Raw genomic sequence first — 16070 nt, 5'->3', positions numbered from 1 at the left:
ATTAGGTAATCCAAATTTAATTTTATTATAGAAATAAATGACTCTTTTTGATGGATTGAATTTTAATAGGTAATCCTTTTTTTTTATGTAACCAATTGTTCTGAATTATTTAAATTATAAGTATCTTTTTTAAAAGAAAAATTATGATGAAAGTCAAATGGAGAACCAAATAATATAGTATATGAAACATTATTAATAAAAAGAATAAATTGAAAAAAAAAATATATATTTATTTTCTTAAAAAAGATACTCTTTATTTGATTTTAGGAACAATAAAAGATTACAAACAAACCCTTCTCCAAAAGGAAATAAAATAAAATAAAATAAATGATCCACTTCTGAACCTCTCATTAAATGCAGAGAAAGTATTTAAACGACCAAGGAAAGAGAGATTGCATAGTCAAATATAAAAAAGTCTTTAAATAAAAAAAATTAGGTCCCACCAACATTCGAACTCGGGTTGTTAGATTCATCGTACAATCCACTAAACAATACACAATGAGGCGGCACTATAAATGCCTTGCTCGCATGTCAGATATATATTTTAGTCTTTAAATGATGGTTCTCCGTGCCGTCGCTTTCGCCTCTTTCCAGTGGGAGCCGAGATCAGAAGGGGAGAAATGGGGCCGATGAGAGGGGCGGTCGCTTCATGGGGTAAGGGCAGGACGTTCTCCTCCTCCGCCGCCTCTTTGAACAAGAAGTGGGACGCCGTCGTGGTCGGCGGCGGGCACAACGGCCTCACCGCCGCCGCCTACCTCGCTCGCGCCGGCCTCTCTGTCGCCGTCCTCGAGAGGCGCCACGTACTCGGTGGCGCAGCCGTCACCGAGGAGATCGTCCCCGGATTCCGCTTCTCCCGCTGTAGCTACCTCCAGAGCCTTCTCCGCCCTTCCGTCATCCGGTATCCTCCACGCATCCCCCCAACTCCTAGTCCCTCGTTCATTTCTTGATCTCTTTCTTGATGTCGCTGAAGGGAATTGGAGTTGGCGAGGCACGGTCTGAAGCTTCTTCGGAGGAGCCCTTCGTCCTTCACCCCCTGTCTCGATGGGCGGTACCTTCTTTTGGGCCCCGATGCCGGTTTGAACCATTCGGAGATTGCTAAGTTCTCCAAGAAGGACGCATTGGCTTTTCCAAGGTGGTGACTTCCTTTCGTCTCTCCGTTAAAACCTTTTGCAGATCTATAACCAAACGGCAGCAATGGCTTTTACCATATAATGTCTCAAGAACGTAGCTTGAGGCGGCAAAACATATACTCAATCAAATTCCCTCGACATATGTTTCTTTCTTCACTTTTGAAACACAACTACCTCATGAACCCCAAATATTAGCAGCATAACTGGTGCATTTTTAGCTACCGAAAGGTCCGGACTCTGGAGAGAACGTTTAGTAAAAGTTGGAATCCAAGGGATACTCATGAGAGGTGTACAAGAGATGAAACTGTTAGAATATATGTTGACCGTGCTAATATCACATGTTGTGTATCGACAAAGATCTTGTATCCTGTAGCTCTCAACATTTTACATCAGGACATATGAACCTACATAAACTATAGCAATGCATACATGGAAAATTACATCACTATACCTACACTTACATAGAAAATTATATGAACTTTAACCTATTTTTCTTTGTTATTTTCTCCATCCTAATACACTGGGAGTATACTTTTCATTGAAGGTTTTATATGCTGTTCACTCATGTACTTTGTAGGAATACATAATTCAAGTGGAAATACAGTGAATTGATGCAATGATAAACTCACATATGGCAGCAAGAACCTGAAATACAGTGAACTGATGTGATGGTAAATTCACATATTCAAGCAAACATAGATTGCCTGAAATTTTGAATTCGACAGTAGTATGATGCAAATATTTAAGAACCTTATGGACCAAGAATCCTGTGTAGCATATGCACTGTGGAAGCAAATTGGAGTGGTCATTAACAAAAACATTTACTAGTTGTGCATGATTTTGAGTGTGAACACTATGTAAGACATATATTTCCTATGATCCATCTGTTCAATTTCATAGTTTTGTATTCCATATAACAATCGTGAAGTGTTGGAGTCATAAATTTTTAGTTCAAGTGAGGCTCCCACTACTTGCATATGGCCAAGGCATTATCAGTCTCTTCGTTAAAATACAAAAAACACAGAAGTTTCTTGTTGGTAGTGGGACTATTTACTTGATTAGGATTTAATCACAATATGTCTGTTAGTACCTAATAGTTTAGCAATAAAGATGCCCTATTTTGCAGATATGAAGAGCAACTAAAGAAATTCTGTGAATTTATGGATTATCTTCTGGAATCATCAACTCCAGAAGTTAGGCACGATGTTGCATCCCTACTATTTCAGGTGAAGGATAAATTACGAAAATCCACATTCTGGGGTCATATTCTCCAACAAACTGTCACATTAGGACAGAAGGACATGTTGTAAGTTTTTGTCTTTACTTTGCATTATCGATCTATTTTCTGAATGTAATTTAGACATAACTTCAGATATACTGTTTGTTTTTGCTACTGTAGTTGTGCTGTACTGATGTTAACTGCTGTTTATTGCTTGTGATAGGGATTTCGTGGATCTTTTGCTTTCTCCAGCATCAAAGGTTTTGAATAATTGGTTTGAGGTTGTTCTCTTTACCCATCTTTTGTACCAGTTATGTAGTTCAACAATTAATATTATTTGTCCCTCTTACAAGGTCTAAACTCATGAGTCAAGCTATAAATACATCACTCTTAATATATAAGTTTAAGTGAGGATATTTTGAGTAATATTTTATTCTGCAAAATTGGTAGCTCTGGACCAATACTTTGGTAATGAATCAATAGAAAAAAGTTGAATTTTATTAGCTGTTCCCATGTGTTTCTTATGTATAATTACATATGACTAGAAATATGAACAACTTTTAAAAGCTTCTGCATTAGATAGTGTGCTTTTTTGTATTTACAACTTTTTCAAGCAAATCAGTGTTTTTCATAATATTTGTCCACATGCCTTTTGAGAATTTTAACATGTAGATTTTGGTCTAGAAATTCGGTTTTTGTTTTTTTATGGAACCCTTTCTATTGGTTGCAAGAATTTGATCACAACTCAGTATGTCCAAGAATCTTTATAACATTTTGATAACCAGATTTTGATACACTGAGCTAGATGGTCTTTGAAACCCAAGACTACCAAAGTTTTCTGTGTTCATGTGCCAGTGTGAGGAAGTCATACTGGCATCTGGCTATGATGCACTCATATTACTGCAAATTAACTGGAATGCCAGATACAAATTGCACTAGGCCACCAGCCATATTTGGAACTTAGTCAAAGCAATCAAAGAAAGTCAGCCTTGGTTGAGACAGTTACTTGAAAATGCTCACTTGTGGAATTCCTACGGACATTTTTTGAGCTTTTATAAACGAACATAAGTATATAGTCATTTCATAATACGTTTCTTAGCTTGTGGCTCACCGAGGGTTATAAAATCTGAAAATAGAGTTACTTGACAATAGATATAAGATTCCCTGGTTTGAGATAGCATAATTTTTTCAAAGTCATTTTTCCAGAGGAGTTTTAGAACAACCATTGAATTTTGAGAAATAAGAATGACAGATCAACTCTTCTGCTGCTGCTAGGCATTTACTTAAATTAACCAAATGACAGGAATGCATGAGCAAAGAAGATTCCCTGGTTTGAGATCTTATCTATCGTAATTTCTCTAAAATTACTTTGCCAGAGGAGTTTTAGAACAACCATTGGATTTCAGGAAGTAAGAATGAATGATCAACTCTTCTACTGCTGCTAGGCATTTACTTAAAGAAAGAATGATTTTAGGTTGACTTGACGTTTTTTTAATGTAAAATTATGCTTTCATTAATTCTATCAGGACACAAAATTCAGAAAAAATTTAACTAATATCACTTATTGTAATACAACTTGTTTGTTTCTTATACAAATTGCTGTCACATGTTTACAAGTGAGTATTTTGAGGTAACAATGATGATCTTATCATTTAACTTTCTTGCAGACAGAGGTATTGAAGGCAACACTGGCTACGGATGCTGTCATTGGATCTATGGTAAGAACATCTTTTAGTATGTTTGTTGATTAATGTTGACAATTTTCTTTCTGTTTCACAAAATGATTCTTTGGAATTTGAGACAAGAAAGATTACTGTCTTTTTTCCTGAAGAATACAATTCCATGTGCTAGAGTTGCAAGTGGGATAACTCTTGTAGTGGTAATAAATAAAACTAGGTATCTGAGGCTCAAGACAGTGCAGCAGAAGAAAATATTGGTGTTGTTGTTCTAAGGCTAGTACGCAGTTATGAAGAAATTAAAAGATAATGTGTCAAGGAGAAGCAGAACATAAGTACATAATCCAATTCAGATCAGGGACCATTAGTTTCATCTGTAGTAAATAATATGATGGAATTAAAATTGTTTTTCTAGTTTGTGATGGATACATTAAATTGTAGGAAAGAAGTGTTTTGGAGTTCTAAATTTTATGAATGTAGTTGTTGCCTTCTATTTTTATGTATTGTTTATGTAAGGCTTGATGCAGTATTAGATGCTTTATGGCCATAAATACAAATTGAGGGTGTGTGCATTGTGGAAGGAATACAATACGGTTAGTGGGATTGCTGAGAGAAATTTAGGCTGATAGCTGCCAATAATGTATTGCTGCAAATTAAACTATTAGAAGATATGTGGTTGAGTGGTTCAACGATTTGACCTATAACATTCACACTTTGAATAGGACAGGAATGAAGTGTTATCCATTATATTGTTTCTTCTGTCAGCTGATAGCAGGATTTGGTCTACAATCAACATGTTAGTTGATATGCAATAGTTAGATTTGGGAATTTACTTGATTAATTACTGTCAGTATTAATTAGTATTGATGCTTCTATCCTACTATTTGTTACAGGACAGAGTTGTCTTTCTTTGACTAAATCTGCTTGATGCAATTGTTAGTCTTCAAATACTTTCTCACTGCATGTCTGTTTCTCTTGAAGCTCATGGAGTATGTTAGCCTATGAAAATTTTGCTGCAGGCAAGTGTTCATACACCAGGCTCAGGATATGTTTTACTACATCATGTAATGGGCGAGACTGATGGAGAACGTGGTGTTTGGTCGTATGTATCTACCTCCTCCTTTCTATGATTTGTTTTTCTTAGATGCATAAACTAATTTGTGGCATGTCAAGCTTAATTGATTTTGCAAGTCTCACTGTGTATAATCCTTCAATCTGAGTTTTGATGTAAGTGTATTGATACAGTGCTATACCTTGATATCTTACAAACAAATGGAACACAGGACTTGTATGAAAATTAACATCTTCCATTTTGTTTCTTCACCAAACAAATCCATATAGTTAAAGCACCTTGCAGTCTCCCAAAAGTATTATTCTCTAAGATAAATGTTAATGTTTCAGGTATGTCGAAGGAGGAATGGGGTCAGTATCATTGGCTATAAGTAATGCTGCTCGTGAAGCAGGTGTGCATGTTGTGACTAATGCAGAGGTAACTCCTCCTGAACCACTTTTGTAACTCTTATTAATCCCCTTCAGTTCTTTGCCATTTCGATTGCATTCTGAAAATACTTTGTTCAATCATCATTGTGTTACTTTGTTTAAGCACTATAACTAGTGACTCATGCAGGTTTGTTAGTATTCCATCAACTCCTTTAATTTATTTGTTTGAAGTAACTTGTGCTCTGTACCATAGACATAACGGTTGATTTTTCCTTGTTATTTAGCTAGCTTTGAGTTCAATTATGATTACCTGGTTCATTGGGCAACCTTATAATTTCTGGTTTTAAAGCCTTTAGTTCCGTTAAATAGGTTGATCAAATTATAATTGATGAGAATACTGGAGTGGCCACAGGGGTAAGTCCTGTCTAATTTGATTGCTTTTAATCTGATTAGAACCTTGAGTATCAATGAACTTTTGAAGCAATCACGCAGGTTGCACTTCTTGATGGAACAAAGGTGCACTCATCATCTGTTCTATCAAATGCAACTCCATATAAGACTTTTATGGTATGACTTGTGATTCTCTATATCAACTGTCATGCAATTACATTGCTGGAATATCGGATATTATTTTCATGTTTTTCCTTACCCAGGAACTAGTGCCTCCAAATATACTAACCGAAGACTTTCTCCGTCTTATCAAGAATATTGACTACAGCTCGGTAAGATTCTCCTGTCAGTGTTATGTTATCTCATACATGATTAGTCATAATGATCGTTACATTGTTCAATGAAAATCATAAACTAAGTAATTCATCATTTCAGGTCAATTTTGTTTAGAAAAGATCAAGAGCAACATTGATATTAGTCATTAAGGAAAAAAAAAAAGGAATCAGAGTTGGGATTCCTAAATCAGGGTATCAGGGGATGAGGAGAAAATAAATGAAAATTACAAAAAGAAAAATAAATTATAATAGAGCATATATTTTTGCCCAAATTTCTACCTGTCTAGACTGTTGGATCAGCCAGTTCTATGCAATATATTCGCCAGGCCCTATCTATCAATCAAACTAAGATCAATGGACTTTGAAATATTGATTTGCTTCAATTTTTGTTGTACTCAAATTTGATTCACCAAACTTTCATACTTGAGAATTTAATTTTATTCTTGAAGGCTCAGAGGATATAGCTTGTAATTATTAGTTTAAGACTGAGTTTCTGCTTGCTGTACTACTATCAATTGAAGTAAACCTTTAGCACGAGCCTAGAACTCAAGTTTATGGTAAGTTTCTACTAGCTTTAATGCCAAATAATTTTGTAAAAATTAGCAATTAGCAATAGCTCATTGAACATGCAGTTGTACTAATTTCTGTTGCTTCATTTCAGGTTACATAAATTTTGTGACATGCTTCTAGAAATCTAACTTCTACATAAATGTAACAAGATTTGTTACATAAATCTTGTCGACAAGTTCACCTATTTTTTTAGATTTTGTCTTCTAAAGAGGACGACCTTGGTACAATGCTAGTGTTGCTCATTTGTGTCCTTTGCAACCTGGGAGATGTGTGTTTGAGTCATGGAAACTATTAGGATCTTAATGACACTAAGAGGGGTTTAGGGAATCAAGGCATTGTGCAAGTCTTAGCAAACTTGGAATTTCAATCGAGAAAAGCAAGTATCAGAAACATACTTAAGACAGTAGGTAAACACAAGTGAGAAATACAATCCAGAGATAGAGAGACACGATTTATATTGGTTTGGTATTTCCGCTCTATGTTCACTTTTGATTCCTCTATCCTTGAGGCATTCGCTATGCTTTTACAGCATATTCCTTTTCGAGACTCAAGAGAACCTTGTACAATCTTTTACAAATTAGTCTTACCTCCTACCACTTAGATAATTAAAAAAGGTGAAGGAAACTCAAAAGGCTCAAAGAGAGAGTTAGTATACTTTGCAAACTCAAGGATGGATTCTCCACCAGCCAAGCTCGAATAAAATACTTATAGCACAAAAGGCCTCAAAAGTGGGGCCAAAATGATTAAGTTACTGTAATTTCAGGTATTGGCGTTACTAATGATGACTTTGGATGATGCCACCATCATAATTTTTTCCTAGGGTTAGAAAAATTAACCAAGGTAGTACAACCGTCAACAACTTTGACAATGTACCAACGATGTTGTTGGCTGACTCAAGTCGTACCATTGCCTAAGCTGGTGGGACCATTGCCCCTAAGTAGTGCTAGGCCATGTGTTTAGCCCAGTAAAGGCCCAAGTTTGACCCAAATTCAAGCCCATTTGTTGCCACAAGTTGTCATAATAAGTAGACTTTATTCTCTCCCAAAGATAGCCAAATTCGGCCTAAGATGACTTCAACCAAGACTTTTGGCACATCCTTGAAACTTTTGGCATGTCGTCGAATCTCCTGGCATTTCATATAATCTTTTGTTGCATCGCCCTATCCTTTGATATATTAGCACGACATCTTATCCTCCGGTATGATGGTCGATATTCCGGTATAATGTTTTATTTTTGGCACATTAATCAATCCTCCGGCTTGATGTTCATTGATCTTCTAGTACATCGATTGATTCTCCAACTTGATGTTTGACCTTATGGCGGTTCGAATTGTTAGTCAAAGTATTTTCTGTATCACTTATTTGACATTAGCTTTTTAAAATTCATCAATTGATCTCATCATCAAAATTCGAGATTTTACAGAAACATCTCTCTTTATATTTAGATGTAATGTAAGGTTGTGTACATTGATCCTCCCAAATTCTGCATTGGTATGCCATTTTATTCTGTCTTCTAAAGTTAAGATCAACTTCGCTTATGATGCAGTTGCTTGCATACAACAATCACATCTACTATATATTTTCAAACTACAGCATTGCCAAATAACAGTTTGCATGCAATAAAGCACAGTACACATCAGTGATCAGTCTATGATTAACCTTGCTTTTGATTTATTTTGAACCAAAAAGTTTATTGGTCTCTACTGTTGAGTTACGATAAAGTAAAATTTTATCTTATGGTTTACTTGATGTGTTCAATGCAGTCATATTGTAATATTCTATTCTTTTATTTCAGTAATTTCTATTGGGATTCCTAAACCTTTTACTATTTTTGCTTGGCCTGTTGTTTAGTTAACCAATATGTTGTTGGATTTTAAATAATATTACTTGGTAAATCTAGGAAAACTCTTGAGCTTGCTTGAAATTTTAGTTCCATTTATATTCTATTTTGATGGACAGGGAACAACAAAAATAAACCTTGCCGTTTCTAGGTTGCCACAGTTTGGGTGTTGCAATGCTCATGTACTTGAGCCAGGTCCTCAACATGTGGGTACCATACACATTGGATGTGAAAGGTACACTGAGTTGCTAACAATAGAAAATTGTTTTTCCATTCAAATTGGTTGATGACCTATTTTTGTCTCCTACATTGATAGAACACGCACATTAGCCTCATACTAAGTTAGCTTTTTCTTAACATATCAAGATGGACATCTCCATTTGAATTGAATCATTTATGTCAAGCACCTTATAGCTTGTACTTAAAGGGAAATTTCTCTTCTGAAATATCGAGCTAAACCACATCTTGTAAGACGAGCATGTTTGGCGAAGGCTTTCCAAATTGTAATATGGTCAGCATTTGTGATGGTGAACTCTCGATAAGAATTGGATGAAAGGAATTCAAGTAACTGGAGTTTGACTTGTTACACTAGAAACATTTAATGTCCTTTGGAAAATTGAATCTGATCTTGTTACTGAAGATGGTCAAAATCTGGTCCTTTAGGTCTAATGTCTAGAACCATGTGTTTATTTTACAGCAAGTTACCAACCATTAAAATCATCAATTATACTTTATTAGTGTTTGTTTCACATTTGTGATTAATTGATGATATTGTTGATTGTAGGAACTGCATAAAGTACTGATAAGTATAATTGATTACTCTGCAACTTAAGGACTATATAATGCATAATGACTTCATGTTCTGCGTCAGCACACAAAGAAGGTAAGCAATCAACTTACAAACAAAGAACACAATCAATTATTTTTTCACCACCTGTATCATGTTGCTTATTTGGGTACATTGTGGTCCATTTCCAAGAATTAAAACCTTAACAGAGAACTATTTCCTTGGAAAAATATCTCATTTGTCATCTTTTAGGATAAGGAAGACAAACATTTGTATGTGTCCCAAAGAGGTCATACCAGGCTGTTTGTTTAGGTGATGTTTGAACTGATTAATCTGCTCTGATGTGGTTGATATGCTTCATTATATTATTGCACACACATATTAAGGAGGTTCCTCTGATTGCCCAAACAGCTTTTTCATTTAATTATCAGGCAGTGTGTCATGATTCAAGTATTAATCTTTATTTTCTGCATTTTTTTCAAGCATGGAGAGTATTGATATAGCTTGCAAGGATGCTTTGAATGGTATACCATCAAGAAGACCAATAATTGAAATGACGATCCCCTCTGCCTTAGACCGGACCATTTCGCCACCTGGTATGACAAAATTGTGGCTATAATTTGTTTAATATGTTGTGTTATCTGATTATTCTAGGTACTGGCTTCAGAATTGCTCAAGAAGCATCTATGTTAGCAATGGTATTAGATTTGATTGAAAAAAAAAAAAAGACTTGATCTTGCTTTATACTCTCAGCACTACATCTCTGCTGATTTGGTTCTATATAGGTGATTTAGTTGGATAAAGTTTAAAAGAATAGAAATTCCATTTTGAGGAATCATATAGCAGTCCCATTATCCCATATATGGAGTAATTGGAGACATATGCACCAGTCCCATTATACCACAAATCCTGTTTGGTCAAAGGAAATTGTTCTTGGATCATATAGCAGATTTTGAGGAATCAAGCATTTGGAATTTGTATTATTTTTTAATGTCTCTTTGGCATAATCTATCCACTCCCTTGGGAGCTTGATGACTACAGGACACATTTTATGTTTTAGGTCAACATGTGATTAATCTATTCATCCAATATACGCCATATGAACTTACCAAAGGAAGCTGGCAAGATCCTAATGTCAGAGTGAGTTGTATCTGTCTCCTAACTATATTGCAAAACAAAAGTATTTCTCATGCATGCTTCTTTTGCATCTTTCATGAATGTTGATATCGGTGCTCAGCTTTTACTTGAATTGTGATTACTCTTTGCCAATTTCAGGAGGCATTTGCTCAAAGTTGTTTCTCCTTGATTGATGAATATGCACCCGGGTTCAGCTCATCCATTATCGGCTATGACATGTTGACACCTCCAGATCTTGAAAGGGAGTTCGGACTCACCGGTAAGTTACAGTTGATCATATTAATTGGCATGTTTTGGCGAGTGAATCAGGTGGAGTGAAATATCTATATTTGTTTTACATGGAGACGTACCAAGATTGGATAAGCCGGTACTCTTCCCATATATCACCAATATTTGATATTTTTTACATGGAGACATGTTTAACAGGTGGAAACATTTTCCATGGTGCCATGGGTTTGGACTCGATATTCCTGATGCGACCTGTCAAGGGATGGTATGCTCAATCTCTCTTTTAACATGCTAGTTTTGTGCCAAAGATAGTAGACTTGAATTTATATCACCAGGAAGCAATCTTTTTCTTACTACTGGTTTCGGGTCAACTCACGATCTTCATCGCACAGGTCGGATTACAGAACACCAGTGAAAGGGCTGTACCTGTGCGGGAGCGGAACACACCCCGGAGGTGGTGTGATGGCTGCGCCCGGTCGTAATGCTGCCTCGGTCGTCATCAATGACATGAAGAAGATGCGATGAAACGAGAGTGAATCGCTGGTGTCCGTCATCAGAGGTAAGCGATCGTCCTTTACATTCTACCAAGTTGCTTGCCATGTATATTATGATTCAACCTTAGCTTTGTGGATTGATGGTAGTAGGTAAAGTGGGAGGGGGCAGCCCCAGATTGGTATCAAGTGGATCGGGTGACTGGCGAATGGTTTTTCCAGGGTGGAGATGATGCTTCTTCTGCTTTGGTTGCTGGACTCTGCTTCTTCTACCATCACCTATCGAGGCTAATAATGCATCGTTCGCTTTGTCTGTTTTGAGGACAAGAACGTGAGATGAGCACACGAGTGTAATGTTCGGTGCAGAACTAAACAGTCACTGTTGATACGTTCAACACATCAGTCCAATTTGCATTACAACAAAGTACATATCTCTCTCTCTCTCTCTCTCTATATATATATATATATATATAGGAATTCAAATGCCGTGGCTCTAAAGCCTGTCTTCGACCCTGCCAGCCACATATCTGTATGAAAGGGGAGAGAGAGAGTCTGGAAGTGAGAGGGATTAGAGGTGTGGAAGCGTTCCGTCATTGACGGCACCGTACTTGAGATCCAAATTCTAAAGTCTGTACTATTTAGAGTACATTTTATTTATCTTATAAAGATGTAGCCAACAAAGCGCCTGTAGCTCAGTGGATAGAGCGTCTGTTTCCTAAGCAGAAAGTCGTAGGTTCGACCCCTACCTGGCGCGAGGTGAAAAAAATATTTATTGTTTTTTATTAACCGTTATTTTTATTCTTTTTAAAATCATTCGAATAAAAAAGATTTTTTTTTCTCTTTTATTGTACAATTTTTATTCGTTTAAAATCATTCGAACGATTAATGTTGAATTTTCCACTCTATGGATAGTGAGACCAACATCATCTCATTGTCCGCCATCTTTCATGTTTCTGGAACTGTTGCTGCTTTGGCGCAATAAGATCTCAGTACACATATATCATTTCCACAATTGAGAAACTAATTTCAGATTTGATACGGGTAACTGTTGTTTTACCTAAGCTTCAAGCGAACGCGACTAAAAGTCTGTAAACTAAGCACACTCCGAGAAAAGAGGACATCATCTAAAAGTACCCGAGGAACCGAAACATTTTAGACTACGAAATAAAATGCTGAATCGAAGAAGATGAATTGAGCACACCAACCAACTCCAACAGTTAGGGGGGGAGGGGGAAAAATGGGCCGAAAACTTTATACATCCCAACAAGGAGAGACTTCTGCCAACCAAAAAGGAATGGAGAATTGAGTCCAAAACTCTTCATACACACAGGTATTGATTAATCTGTATGTCCAATAGGGTTTGTTTATTTGCCTTCTTAGATCGTTCCGAGTCACTGTCAATGTATTGAAAGCAAATAGGGGGCAGATTAAAAGAAAGTTCTCTAACTTTGCCCTTTCAGCAATCTCTTAAAGACCAGAGCGAACAACTACCTACTCTCGGGTTAAATGCTTCGCTAGCACATCTGGCTTCCGGCATCAACGTTAAGGCCAGCATTTGTATAGATGGGATGAAGAACATGACCATCAATTGGATCAACATGCACCCATTTCCGACCACTAAGCTTGTGGCGTTCAAAGCGAACATGACCTTCTTTTAGCGCAAATAGCGTGTGATCCTTTCCCATTCCGACATAGTCCCCGGGATGGAACCGTGTACCTCGTTGACGAACTATGATGTTGCCAGGAATCACCTTCTGCAATAACATCCAACGAAAAACATAGCATCAGGAGACAACCGAGATTGTAAAGGGAATGAGAAACAAAGGTTTCATTGATTGAACATGTATAGTTCAACTTTGTAACCTCTCCACCAAATTTCTTGACACCTAGGTTCTTGGGCCGTGAGTCACGTCCATTCTTTGTGGACCCTGCAGTCTTTTTTGTGGCCCAACGTCGAAAGATCAAACTCAGTCCTCCAGATACATCTGAATCAAATCCATATACTATTAGATATATCTAAAAGCAGGTTGGCACCTTTGACAAATAAAGGTGATAATATTACCACTAGCACCACTATAGACGGTAACATTTGAACGAGATCTTTGAGACCAACTCTTCTGAATAAGGTTGATAGAGACATTGTTTGTGCTCCTGAAAGAGACCCCAAATGAAACCAAAATCCATTATTTTAATATCCTTTCCATACAAGTAAAATCAACATCCATTATTTAAATCTGAACTTGCTAATGAATTTCATATCTAGCTCCTGAACCAGGGAAAGACAACAAAAATTTCAAGGATGGCAGTAACACGAGACCAAGCTAACTTGATACCAAAAGAAACATAGATCAGTGCAGTCTTTGAATTCAAAACATGAATAAGCTTAAAACTATGCTGACAGTGAGAAAAGAACATACAGAAACTGATTACAACGAGCTGCAAAAGAGGATGATTGAAGGAGAGAAAGCAAGTCCGAAATCTTTATGAAGCTTTCAGAGAACAGAAAAAGAAACGAGAAGCTTAAGCAAAGATGCCGAGCAAAATAACCTTGAATAAAACCCATGAAATCACACAAATTCATGCAGAGTATTGTCATACTCGCTTTCCTATCTAGGTCATAAAGTGGGTCACAACCCTGGATGGTAGGATCGGATCCTAAGATATTAAAATCCTACAGTTTATAAAAAAAAATTAAGATAACATATACTTATAGTATTTATATATAACATTAGATTTAGTAACTCTCATATATTCTTAAATAATAATTACATTTTATTGAAATGAATGCATAATTTAATAGCAGCGTTGTCAAAGGTGCCAGGCTCTAAAAGGCACCAAGGTTCAGGGGGCTATATTGTCGATTGACAGTCTAAGGTTCAGGGGACTATATTGTCGATAGTCTCTTGTCGAGAGCCGCTAGGAAAGAGACACAAGAGGGTCAAGGGGAAAGAGAGGAAGGTAGCGCCCAGGGAAGGGGCGAGGCACTGCCGCCTTGTCACGAACGGTCGTCGCGCACCCGCAACAACTTCGTTCAACGAACCGTTCGTCGCTCACACCCGCATGTACAGCTGCTTGACAGCATGTTTTCTCATGGTTTTGGGTCATTTTGCTTGTAAATATGTAAGTTCGAACAAGCTGCAGCGTTGCAAAGCGACCGCTCACCGAACCGAGCAAAACAACCCCAAAACAGCCCAAAACAGCTCCGTTTTCGCGTGCCGCGGGAGGTGAGCGGAGAGCTGCCTCCGCTCACCAAAATGTCAGCCATCTCAGACCCCAGGAACCCCCCGGGTGGCACATGGCTGGATGGGGCTTCGGTTATATACCGGGCGTTGAACACTCTTTCGCAAGTTCGCACGTGACCTTTACGGGAACTTGGTTTTGCGCCCGGGACCAGGTGAGCGGCTGTTTGTGGGCTTGCAGCTGTTCGTTCATCCTTGAAAGCCTTGTTTTTCTCCCTCTCCCTCTTTTCTCTTGTGCACACAAGGTGTTCGTCGAATTGCTTGTAAAGCTTCCCTTTTCGCGAGACTTCGGGACTTGTCCGTTGCTCGTTCTTTCGAACTAACTTCTTTCTCTTTTACAGGTCCTTCGGGACCTGCGAGCGGTTACAAAGTGGGCTGATCCTTGCGGAGCAAGATCGCAAGGGCGAAGCGCGACTTAGGCAACGCAAGCTAAGTTCGCGTCTTTGCCACAAGGGTGACTCGCGACTTAGGTAACGCAAGCTAAGTTCGCGTCTTTGGCCGCAAGGGTGCCGCACGCCTTAGGCAATTCCAGCTAAGGTCGTGACAGCCTGTTGTTGCTGCCATTCACGAGAGTGCAGGCGCCATTGCATTGGGGTTGACCTTGTGCACAAGAGTCGATCATCGACCGCTTTCAACGAAACAAGAGAGGAAGATTAGGTCTTCTGTGAAGGTGTTGCACATGCAGGGACATCTCAAGGATTTACTGTTTTATTTGGTTTGATCAAACCAAAGTAGCTCAAGCCTAGATTCGGTCAAATCATTAAAAGATCTGATCAAACCAAGTGACTCAAGCCAAATCTGACCAGATTTGCTGGCCTGCCAAAACCTATTGGGCCTTATTTACTGGGTTCGCTAAACCTATTCCCTGCTATCCACCTCGGGTCCATGTCAAATACAGCGAAAACTTATATTGTCTCAAACATCTAACTATTTTCTCTAAGAAAGAATTTGCTTGCTTCTGAAGATCAGCATTTTGAAGATGGATATTATGCCGAGGGTCGGCAACCTTTATTTTTGAAGCAGAGCACCCCACTTCATCACATTGCTAGGTTCATAAAAACATGTTCAGCTTAACAGCATAAAATGAAGTTCTCAAATACTCAAGAATCTTCTTAGAAATGCATACATGCAAATGAACAGGAATGTGTTCTTTAACTCAAAGAATGAAACTTCAGGTTCTTTTCGACATTAACATTGTTGCAGAAACGTCTTCATACATATAAAGGGTAGACACTAAGTCCAAGATCCTACAACAGCATCCTCAGAAAAATAGTTTGTCAACCTTAAGGTGTGATGCAGGACAGGTTAACATGAGATCTTAGACTGAGTCTGGCTATAAGTTTCTGTCTCCACTCTCTCTCTCTCTCTCTCTCTCTCTCTCTCTCCCTGTATATATATAAATATAACAAAATGCATACACATGTACATACATATATACAAATGTACATAAATACACACACACATGTTTTGAGGATTATTTTGGTCTAGAGTTTTATTTTGATTTATATTGGTGATAAGATCCTTCTGATAAAGCTTGACTGAGAAAAGTATCTAAGAAAAACTAAAGAGCAAATTTTGTTAGATCATGA

General features: G+C 37.6%; 1 protein-coding gene, 1 non-coding gene and 1 pseudogene across 4 annotated transcripts; 2 read left to right on the top strand and 1 right to left on the bottom strand.

Annotated features, from left to right (window-relative positions):
• The first annotated feature begins 561 nt into the window (after positions 1 to 561).
• LOC135675845 (uncharacterized) lies at positions 562 to 11666 on the top strand. 3 transcript variants are annotated; one of them, XM_065186425.1, is made up of 17 exons: positions 562 to 898; positions 971 to 1132; positions 2257 to 2436; positions 2573 to 2630; positions 4017 to 4067; positions 5045 to 5127; positions 5427 to 5514; positions 5835 to 5879; positions 5958 to 6032; positions 6119 to 6187; positions 8719 to 8834; positions 9870 to 9982; positions 10447 to 10526; positions 10662 to 10782; positions 10950 to 11016; positions 11144 to 11310; positions 11396 to 11666. In XM_065186425.1, exons 1-16 carry the CDS (start codon positions 621 to 623, stop codon positions 11274 to 11276), a joined length of 1719 nt encoding a protein of 572 aa, XP_065042497.1. In that variant the 5' UTR covers positions 562 to 620; the 3' UTR covers positions 11277 to 11310; positions 11396 to 11666. The 3 variants fall into 3 exon arrangements, with proteins under 3 accessions (XP_065042497.1, XP_065042498.1, XP_065042499.1); XM_065186426.1 differs by having other exon boundaries at positions 11393 to 11666; XM_065186427.1 differs by lacking the exon at positions 5835 to 5879.
• Positions 11667 to 11923: 257 nt separating this feature from the next.
• On the top strand, positions 11924 to 11996 carry TRNAR-CCU (transfer RNA arginine (anticodon CCU)). Its single transcript has one exon. It is a non-coding gene; the product is annotated as a tRNA-Arg (tRNA).
• Positions 11997 to 12544: 548 nt separating this feature from the next.
• On the bottom strand, positions 12545 to 13382 carry LOC135675844 (uncharacterized; annotated as a pseudogene).
• Between the last annotated feature and the right edge of the window lie 2688 nt (positions 13383 to 16070).

The sequence above is a fragment of the Musa acuminata genome, chromosome BXJ1-6 (assembly GCF_036884655.1).
Source record: "Musa acuminata AAA Group cultivar baxijiao chromosome BXJ1-6, Cavendish_Baxijiao_AAA, whole genome shotgun sequence".
In the NCBI taxonomy this organism is placed as follows: domain Eukaryota; kingdom Viridiplantae; phylum Streptophyta; class Magnoliopsida; order Zingiberales; family Musaceae; genus Musa; species Musa acuminata.
This window is presented reverse-complemented; position numbering and strand designations above follow the sequence as displayed.

What these genes read in the sequence shown, in the direction of transcription:
- LOC135675845 (XM_065186425.1), top strand. Translation starts at nt 621, where the DNA reads ATGGGGCCGATGAGAGGGGCGGTCGCTTCATGGGGTAAGGGCAGGACG. An exon ending in ATACTGGAGTGGCCACAGGG is followed by an intron (nt 5,880 to 5,957) that starts GTAAGTCCTGTC and finishes GCAATCACGCAG; the next exon opens with GTTGCACTTCTTGATGGAAC. An exon ending in CCGGACCATTTCGCCACCTG is followed by an intron (nt 9,983 to 10,446) that starts GTATGACAAAAT and finishes TTTATGTTTTAG; the next exon opens with GTCAACATGTGATTAATCTA.